Consider the following 10962-nt stretch of genomic DNA (forward strand, 5'->3'; position numbering starts at 1 on the left):
TTGTGTGTGTGTGTGTGTGTGTGTGTGTGTGTGTGTGTGTGTAAGTGATTATTGTCTGTATTGCGTTCTGAGTGCGTTTCCAAGGACAAGATATCTCTACGACCAAATTGCTCATCTGATTCGTTCCCATTCCTCCCTACGGCCTCTTCACTCTCACAAACAACGCTTAGGGCTATCGCAACGACTCCTCCTTTCTTTTTGTTGATCATAATCTACGTGCCACTTGCTGTTTTTAATCCCCCGAAATGAAATTCTGGCCCACGCACCAGACAGGGAAATGCACCCAGTAACCTGTACATTATCCAAATAATCGAGGAAGATGTCATTCCAAGCAGAAAGGAAAAAAAATAAATTCCTAATTATTATTTCCTACCCTGTCATCAGACAAAGTGAAGTGAAATGAAAATGATGTCGTTCCAGAAATGGAATTTGTTTTATGACAGTTCACTCGATGGTGAGACTATATATGCCTATAGACTTGTATCATGAGGTATCCCAGATCGTGCTTACGTGATCCCGGTCAAGGATTGTACATCGGTTCACTATGGAGCGCACCATTTGATTTAGTTTGGAGCCAAAAAAGGAGAGCAGTGCCTTGCGCATGCGACGATGGCGAGTCTGGCGTAGTATGATCTAATTTGGGCTCCTATGGTTACGATCTTTGCTGTGGCGCGCACGCTTCAAAGAGAAGTTAGTTGGGGGGGGGGTTTTAAAATATAACATGCAAAAGAATAGTGTCCATGCCATTGTACGCGGTCTAGGATACTGTAGTTCAAGTTGAGGTGTCAGCTCGAAACAAATTGCTACCCAAGAATGACCAAGTTGTCTCTGCTCGACACACAGTTTTCATAAATTTGACGTGAAAATGTGTTGGTTTCCCGACATGTCAAGCTTTTCTTTCCCAGCGCAATTCTTTGAATAGTTTAGTCTTGGTAACGTCTCCGAATAATCTTACGGTTTTGATAGAGCAGATAGAACATTTGATCTGGCTTTGACTTCTCAAAACGGCCAAGAATGTTAGATAAAACTTCATAATTCTAAGATAGCAAAGCATTGTACAACATCAAAGATTCTGCACTCCAAGACAGCTCACTCCGCCTCCAATATGAGGTTATCGTCAAATGGCGATAATGGCACCGTCTTGGAGATTTGTTTTCCTTCTCGAGAAGAAAAGTAACAATAAGATTAATGTCAGATCGAAAAATGATCTCCCCGATCCCCCGGAGACGAAACGCGACAAAAACAAACAGTTGGTCATCGTACTTCGTGTCGGTAGCTTTTTGGGGTACTGTTTCACTGCAGACATTTTGTGCTTACAAATTTCCATAAAACTCGAGGAGTTGATAGTTTTGGAATACCAAAAACCATTGGGTTTTTTGTTTTATTTCGTCTTGGGTTGTTGTTTGTGTGTGGGGGGGTGGGGTGTCATTCCTGACGGCCAGTGGGTAATTTGAGTTGGAAACCCCTGCTTTAGTCTACCTGAGCGAGTGCTCGCGACCGTGGTAGTTTACACCTGGCATAAAATAGTTCTCGCACGTTTCTGCTCGAAGTGGCGGCGTTTACCTGGAACGCCTGAGAATGGTTTCAGTCTTTATGTTTTTGTTTGTTGTTTTTTCTTTTGGATGTCATGGACTTGTGACCACTTGATTAAACTTGTCCAAAATCGAATCTCTTGTTGGTTGTCACCGATTATTTGCCTAGTCCTGCAGATCGTTCACGTGTCATCATCTTTGTCCTGACAGTACTAGTGAGACGTGCTTTCAAACTACTCACGTTTATGTGTACAGCACTTTACTTTTTTCCATCGAGGATTCCAGAAGAGATGGAAGTATTGTTCAACTGTTTTGAATTCGTCTTGCCAGAGGGTGTTCAGCAATGACAGCAAGTGTAGCAATCAAGTTGTAACGGTTTCCTGGGAGGCAAAAACTATGTGCCAGTCCCCAGATAATGTTGACTATGCGGATTAAAAGCCTTGTCTGTTTGGTATTTGAGTCGCGCCAGCTTTCAGCTCCATTGATGTCAGCGGGATCCACAGAATGCCTTTGGCATCAGACACAATGAAATGATTAACGAATGGAACAGGTGCACTAAGTTTAGATCCACACATATATCATTAGTCATGATTAATCCTCAGTGGGCTTCGTAAACGTGCCAACTTTGGCCGCAATAGACACTAAATAGAAAAACGATCTCAATGAATGTCAAAATAGAAAAATGTCGTAGTTTTGTTGTTTACTTGCTGTTGGTTTTTCTCTCCGGACAAATTGCGCAATGTGCGCTGTGAGCTGGTCTTTTAGAGGCAGTTGTAAGGGAACGATTAATGTTCTTACTTTTTGCTATGCATAGTATCTATATAATATTGTGTAACCAATCAGAATTGAAATGTCATAATGAGTGGTGTGCTGTGTGGGTGGAAATGTAGTTTAAGTTTAAAGCCACGTATTTGGTATCTACATACATTTTTTGTTTGCAGAGTGAGTTCAAACTACGTCCTATCCTTTTAGGTACCCTCAAACTCAAACCCTGGAATGTAATTCGTGCTTGTAAAACCATACTTTCCAAAATAACGGATTTCTCCTACTCACTTATTTTAAAAAAACAAAAGCAAAAATAACTTTCCAGGGTGCTTTCCTGGCAACTAGGATTTTTGGTTGAATCTTCGCTGAACGCAACCATCAGATCTAGAGTCGTGTGTTTGACGAAGTCTGGCTGAAGAACGGATTGTATTGATTTTGAAAACAGAAGTCACACACACAAAGTGTGCATTGACAATGTCAAGAACAGCTTTGGTATATTTAATTTAAAATGTTCATATCGTGTGTCTGGAGAAGCTTCTGCAGTCTCATTTTTTGTCTGAGCCGAAAGTCAGCTCCTGATATAGTTAGACATGATGACACAGTCTTGTTGTTTATTCATAATATGCCTCTGTTACCTACTGTATTTGTCTATTCATTGACTACTAACAAATTTTCTCCTGCTCGGACTTATCCAATTTTGCCTTTTTTATGTATTGAAAAATGATATCTTTTTCATTACGGCCAGATTCCCTTTTTACAGTACGTGGTTGATCACTTGCTTTGCATAGACCTTATATACTGTTACCTTTGCATAGACCCTATGTACTGTTACCTAAGTGTGCTTAAAGAAATCACGTTTGCCTGAGCAGTCCAGTTCTGCTGCTTGGGAGCAAGTAAAGACTAATGTTCTGTGGTTTAGTTTACCTTGGATCTACGCTACTGTTGTTGTGATTATTCTTCTAGATCAACAAACTGGCACAATTTCTTGATGTTTGTATTTGTGAGGCAGCGTGGTGGAATCGGGCGCTCGTCAAATTTTGGGCATGTAGAGTTATTGGGATCATCGTAAAGCTTGTTCACTTGTCTTTTTTTTGTATGAAAAAAATATCCATTTATCTTATATACAAGTCGAGATATTTGCGAATGAAGGAGGTGGGGGGCACTTGTTTTCAGAGGTAAAATTAGTGAGAAAATGGCCACCAAAGATTAGTTATTTCCTTAGCATAAGAGTCCGTGGTAACTGATAATTTACATTTTTGTGCCTTTAAGTTTTTCAGAAAAACCCAAACAAAAATGAGTTCTTAAATGGGCATGAAAGGTGTTGAGCCCAAAAACAAAAATTTGATAAAAATTCACAAACCTCCGAAAAAATGCAAGTTTCTTCACTTTGATTATTTTGACGAGAGCCAGATTCCACCCACGCTGCCTCACAGTTGTGTGAACCGTGGCTTTGTTATGTTTACAAATGTTTTCGCACTGCTAGATCTAACAGACGGGTTGGAGCAAGATTGTAATAGTAGACATTTCAAGTCCCCTTTGACACAATTTAGACCATTTATGAGACAGGTTGTTTCGTCGATCCCGCCTGTCAAGACGAACCCGGATCGAAAGGGATACTACGTCTCAGACGATAGAAAGAGATCTTTAATCCTCAATTTTTTAAAAACGGTCCACACACAGAAACGGAACCCACGCCTTCTGTTTGCGCGGGGAAGTGTTTAACTGGCACCACAGGCCTCGGTCCTAGGACTTGAAGCATGATTACAGTAATTATCGTCCTCTGACAGGTCGGCGTTTACTGCTCACTGTCGTCTTAATTGTTTGTTCTGTTTTGTTTGGGGGAGGGGGGGGGAGATTGGTTGGGGGGGTTGTCTTTTTTTAGGGGGGGGGTGGGTTCAATAATTTTTGGTTGTTGTTGTTGTTTTTCTCCACTTAAGGGTTGTTATCTGGGAATGTTTGTTCAAGTTATGGTTTTTGTTATTGGTGCTGTTCGTGGAGGTTATGATTGTCACTTTTTCTGAGCACTGGCGCACTTTTAAAGCTTTTTTTCTGTAAGAAGGTTGGAAAGAAAGGGGAAAACGAAAGAATGCAGAAACAAAGTGAATAAGGAATATAAGCGCGAGCAAAAGTTCGAGGAAGGAATGGTCATTCATACTGTTGTCACAAATATTCCACATAAATATGTATTTAGGCCAACTCAAAAAAACAACCTCAAGTGTAAATTTTGTTTGGGTTCTGAACAAAACGTCACGAGGGGGAATAAAGGTCACGGTTGTTATTTATCCTTCTTGTTAGTGTTCATGAGCATAGAGAGTCACACTGTATAACAGGTCTGTAGAAATATTTATTACATTCCTCTTTTAATGTTGATCAAGTGGTCATTATTTTACTTCGGCAGCATTTTGATGAAGAAGTTAAAATATAGATAAATCCTGTTCCTTTCTCTCTCTCTCTCTCTCTCTCTCTCTCTCTCTCTCTCTCTCTCTCTCTCTCTCTCTCTCTCTCTCTTCTCTAGCCATTTTTCTTCTTTCACTTTCTCCTCGCCTTCGTTACGGGCGCTAGTCTCATCTTCATCACTTTAGCCTTAACGTATCAAACTTTGGAAACAACAGAAATCTGAAAACACCTATATTAACATTTTAGACTTTAAGCAACAGAACAAACCAGGGCCTGTAAACCAGCACAACAAAAAGCATCATGACCACTGTTACTATTATTGCAGCAACGTTAGCACCAGCAAAGGAAGCAAATCAGTCCGTCTATCTGCTGAACCCTGGGCTGGACATGACAGGAAGGATCGGAGCAGCCCGCTTCCAAAAACGATCTTAATTGTGTCACAACTGTCAACTGAACAAATTAGGCAATTGTTGCAAAGCGTTGAATAGCCACAGAACCGGAGCCGTTATAACGAACCTAATATTCTCTGATCATCCATTATGTAAGATATTCAGGGACAGCGCCACTCATAAGTGTGTGAAGATAAATGTGTTATGTTTCAGCCAGAGAGCCTACGGTAGAAGTTTACTCTCACTTTCTTACGTTTGCCTTTGGCTTTCCGGTGCAGAAAACTATTTCTTTAAATATTGAGGAACTGAGCCTGGGGACTGAATGATATTTGAAGATGGTTTCCATATTCATCTAGACCAATGTGCTTAGAACAGATTGTAGTGGGTGGGTAAACGAACACTGGCCAATCCACACATGGTAAAGCTGATCGTGTGTGGCAATGCTATATTTGATTCAGGGCAGATCAATTACATGTGGACCCATGAGACTCTTTAAACATTCTTCATTAATTTCTGTGCAATCCAGGTTCATCCTTTCATATATATTTATTCTATATTTTACCAAATTAGTAGGGCCTTTCTGTCAATGATATTTTACCAAAGATACTACACCCTACGTACTCTCTTTGATTTTATTGGTTTCAACCCCCTCTAACGCACCGTTTACCTAGAACTAGTAGATCACCCTGCTTTTTCTAATTAGTGTAGGCCTACATGAAAACAGCATCAAATTATAACACAAGCACATAACGAAACAGTCTTTCCCTTGTACATCTATCTCACGACAAAGAGAATTCTGTTTCTGAACCTGCCAAACTTCTTTGTAGAAGGGGCTACTTCGTAGAGTGGTAGCCCCTACACTTTCTGCATCTCCATTTTTGTTGTTTTATTTATTTTTATTCCGGGTTTTTTTCTTCTATTTTTTAAAGGGGCTGGGGGTTATGAGTTTTACCGCGTTCACAACTGAATATGGTCATAACACGAGCGTACAATACCACAGATTAAGAAACTGTAATAGAATAAAATAACAATAAAAGACCAAACTTGTTTGGTTTAGAATATCTAAACAGCTGGCTGACGAAGATGTGTTGTTGTTCGTGAGTAGTCTTGTCGTGTGCTCTGCTCATTGTGTCGTCATCTGTGCCATGACGCAGTGAAATCAGGCGCTTTTCAAAACAATCAATTTTAAAAAACCGCCATTTTTTCCTGCCACTGGGCAATTTTGTTCCAATGTCCTTTTTCTCTCCACACCTTCGATGTCCTTTTTCTCTCCACACCTTCGATGTCCTTTTCAAAATACATTTCTGTGTGGATGTTACAGAAAGACGTTGACTAAAGGCATTGACAAAATGTACTTTTCAACTCTTCGAGGACACTCAAACTTGAAAAGTCATAAAACTTTGGCAACCATTAATGTCGCTTCTTTTACCTCTCACACCAGGCGACCACCCTCCCCCTCCCCCCTCAATCGCAGCTATATCGATTTCTATTCAAGATAGATGGATTTTTTTTTCAAAGTGCAATACAAATGAGCATGCTTTAAGATTATTTTAATAACTATACATGTCTAAAAGTTGACGTACGCCTGATTGCACCATGTCACGACACATGTTTCGTTCCCTCGTGTGTTTGCTTGGACTCATGATGTCCCCACAGTTTCAGTCCGCCACTAGCTAACAGATTAGCGTTTGTGTTATCACGAATGCTCTAAGCTAGTTCCCCACACTGAAGTCGTTATGGAGTACCGACTCCCACGAGTATTCTGTCATAAAGAGTTGTCTTGTTTTCCCCCAGAGAGGACTTTGTCTTGTCAGACAAGTAGTTGTGAAGATGGATTTTGAAATTAGGGGGGGGGGGTTATTGCTGTTGGTTTTTGTTTTGATTTGTTTGGATTTTTTATTTTTTTCTTGTACTAGTGTGCTTTACAAGATAAACTTTAAGGGATGTACTAGTGTGTTTTAAAAGATAAACTTTAATGGATGTACTAGTGTGTTTTAAAAGATAAACTTTAAGGGATGTACTAGTGTGTTTTAAAAGATAAACTTTAATGAATGTACTAGTGTGCTTTAAAAGATAAACTTTAAGGGATGTACTAGTGTGCTTTACAAGATAAACTTTAAAGGATGTACTAGTGTGCTTTAAAAGATAAACTTTAAGGGATGTACTAGTGTGCTTTAAAAGATAAACTTTAAGGGATGTACTAGTGTGCTTTAAAAGATAAACTTTAAGGGATGTACTAGTGTGCTTTAAAAGATAAACTTTAAGGGATGTACTAGTGTGCTTTACAAGATAAACTTTAAGGGATGTACTAGTGTGCTTTAAAAGATAAACTTTAAGGGATGTACTAGTGTGCTTTACAAGATAAACTTTAAGGGATGTACTAGTGTGCTTTAAAAGATAAACTTTAAGGGATGTACTAGTGTGCTTTAAAAGATAAACTGTAATTTGATCCGTAATTTGTCGAGTTTGTGTTAATGTTTGAGGCTTTTTAAAGACAAACACGACCAAGAGAAATGCTCAACCAATGCCTCAAGGGCGTAGATCGTACAACAACTTTAGTCATTCTTGTGCGTGAGTGAGAACTTCAATGTTCAATGTAGCTGGATCTAGATTCTTTATGGTCTGGCATATCATAATAAGATAATAATAATGATGTTGAAAATGTATATAACATCTAATCCCATAAGGCTCCAAACGCTGTACGATGCAGAATTATCACTCAACTTAAATGACAAACCCAAGGACATAGTTTAAGACCATTTTACCAAACCAAAACATGAGGAGGAAATTGTACTCAGCAGCAACGAGTACCTGGGGGATTTCTTCCTTCTGACAGATGCACCATGCTTCTTCAATGTCTATTGTATGGGTATAGTCTACTCTTGTCTGTGAGTCTTGATAACCCCACCCTGTGTGCTCTTTGTGGTATTCTTTGTGTGATGCACTCTCATGTTATGACGCTCGAAAAAAAAATAAAAAAATATTGAATGTTGTTCTAGGCTTGTCGATATGACAGCGTGCACTTCGTGTTCTGATGATTTCTGTGACCGCGTAACTTCTGAACTTGTCTGATATTGTCTTCTTGACAGGCTCCGACAAAGGCGAGTTTCGCGGGGTTTACTATTTTTGCTTTCTGTGTTATTAACCCCTCCTTTTAACTTACGTCACGTCACCAAGACGGAGTCTTGTAGCAACGATTTTGTTGTTTCGAAGGAAAACTAGTGTGTTTCAAAAGGTATGTACATTCGTATTTTTTCGAGTTGCGTGGTGATCTCACTACTCATAATTTTCTTGTCGGGCTCCCCATCATGCTGCAAACAAATCTTCCATTATTCGATAACTGTTAGAGCTACAGACAAGAAAAATAGAACGATGTGAGAACAGAAGAATGCCATCATGTCCTCCATTTCTCTCCCTCTTTGCCAGCAGCAATGCGTCTACGCGAAATGAGCAAACGTCATCTTCGGAACGACAATCGCACTTCCGGCCATGCCACGAACGACAACTCTTGCACACTCCAAACTCAGACCCTACTGCTCGGCCCTTCTGCCTCCTCCTACTCTCTGCTAAGCGGCCAGCGACATGATTCTGACCCGAACCTGTCAATGGCGCCACCTGCATGCACTGGCTGCAACAACTCTGGTGGCGGCGCGAGCTGCAGTAGGAACTGTGGCGGAGGCTACAGCGGCTGCAGTAATGCGAATGGCGGGCTGTATCCTAATGGAGGGCAAGGCAACGACGCAACTTCTCCTGTTCAGGAACGACAGCGCTCGCCAGGGGGCAGCAGAAAGATGCGCGTAGTGGTGCTGCAGAGGAACCACAAGGCTATCAGCAGCTGAGATGATGGCCGGGTGTTGTTCATCACAAAGCCGGCAACTGAAAGTAGGCTAAACATTTTGCTGTTGACCCGTTCCCTGCTTTGATGTCTCCTTAGCGACCACGTCTAGCTCCCTAACCCCCTTCATTTGTCAACTCTCTGGCTCTGGCTTCACACTTTATTTCTTCTACAGACCTCGACCTAGATTAGCTGATCCCTCAGCAGATTCGAGGGAGAAACCCTATGAGCACCCTTCATCTGTTTGGATGTCTCTGTTGTACAGAATCAGAATATGTGTTTCATCTCAGTTAAGCAAGTTATGTAGAATATACAGAACAGATATATATATATATATATATATACATATTATATATATATTTGTATATATATATATATATATATATACATATTATATATATATTTGTTTGCATAACATGATCTTCGCATAGAAGCTTTCTGTTTGTTTCTTTCCTAATTTTGTTTCTTTCAAAACTGCTTTGATGTTGCCTGCCCTTTTTTTTCTTTTTTTTTTTTTTTTGCTGTAAGATTAAATGTCATGGTGTTTCTGTCTTTTGCTGTAAGACTAAATGTCATGGTGTTTCTGTCTTTTGTTCTAAGACTAAATGTCATGGTGTTTCTCTCTTTTGCTTTATACAGAGCCCTTTTTAACAACAACAAAAAACTTGCGCAAAGTATACAAATGTATTGCAGTTACAAAGTTTACGTGACTTCAACAAAGGGGTTGGGACAGTTTTCCACAAAGTAAACCTTGTGAGGAAGAACGGAGGAGACAGCGAGTTTCTTAGAGGAAAAATTGGACAGGTGCAACATTTGGTTTTACCGTACAATGATATTATTATTATGTCACATCCTGGAGAAAATGAACATAGAACTCTTTTTGTCGCATATTTATACAAACTGTACCTCATTCTCCTCCGTTCTCATTTCTCCTTATGCTTGTTTCTTTGTCTACATGGATAGTTTCACGATTGACAGTCTTGAGCTTTCTCACTTTCTCCACTCTGGCCATTTCTATACCAATTTATGTTATTTTAATATAATAATAGCCTAGATCTATATATCATTTTTTTAAATTCAAAATTGCTATCTGTTACCAAACAGTTTTGCTATAGAACGTACATTTAAATTCGTAGTTCCTTACGGTTAACATGATCAAACACTCCTTTTCTCCCATTCTCTAGGGACAAACAAACACAAGCTAGAGTGGTCTCAAAAGGTTTATCTGACCTGACTGTCCCAGTCTACCAAAGCTGAAACACCTTCCTGTTTCAATCATCGTGTGCTCCTGCTCTTAGGGGGGATTAGCTGGACGTTCTTTTCCCTATGTGTTTATCCTTGGGCCTTATTCATTTCTTTCTCTGCATGTGATGGGAGTTTTACAGTGATTACTTGAATGAACTGAGAAGATAGCATTTTAGTAAAAAGAATTACTTGTGAGTCTGAACATGTTTACACGTACAGATAGATAGATAGATAGATAGATAGATAGATAGATAGATAGATAGATAGATAGATAGATAGATAGATAGATAGATAGGCGTGGAGAACATGAAAGAAAGACAGAAAGTGGGAAAGAATGGTAGAGGCAAAAAAGGGAGGAAGAGAGAGGGAGGGGGGCGGGGCAGAGAGAGCGAAATGTAGAGTGGCTTTAGTTAAAGACAGAGAGAGACAGACATAGAGAGAGATAGAGATAAAGATAGGGAGAGAAAAAGAGATAAAAAGAGAGGGAGAAATGTGTGTGTGTGTGTGTATGTGTGTGTATATGTGTGTGTGCTGTGTGTATGTGTGTAAAAGAGAAAGAGAGAGAGAGAGAGGAAGAGGGAAAGGGAGAGAGAGAGAGAGAGAGAGAGAGAGAGAGAGAGAGAGAGAGAGAGAGAGCACCTTTCGGACTGACTCGTTCCCAGGTGATATTCATATTTCACCCTGTGGGATTAGTTTGTTTCTGTGTTTTTAATGGGTTCTTGTTGTATCATGGTAACGACTTCCTTGTTTGAGCACAATTTCCTCTCCCATGATTTCTTTCTTTTAGAAACATTTGGAC

At 39.9% G+C, this 10962-nt stretch overlaps 1 protein-coding gene across 1 annotated transcript in view; it reads left to right on the forward strand.

The window, feature by feature from the left end:
- The window catches only part of LOC101864067 (orexin receptor type 2), a gene marked incomplete in the record, with an annotated part of 257738 nt that extends 248565 nt beyond the window's left edge, over positions 1–9173 (forward strand). The window contains 1 exon segment of the mRNA XM_013082882.2: positions 8513–9173. Coding sequence (XP_012938336.1) covers positions 8513–8922 — 410 coding nt within the window.
- Between the last annotated feature and the right edge of the window lie 1789 nt (positions 9174–10962).

This window comes from Aplysia californica, unplaced genomic scaffold (assembly GCF_000002075.1).
Source record: "Aplysia californica isolate F4 #8 unplaced genomic scaffold, AplCal3.0 scaffold00198, whole genome shotgun sequence".
Classification (NCBI taxonomy): Eukaryota; Metazoa; Mollusca; class Gastropoda; order Aplysiida; family Aplysiidae; genus Aplysia; species Aplysia californica.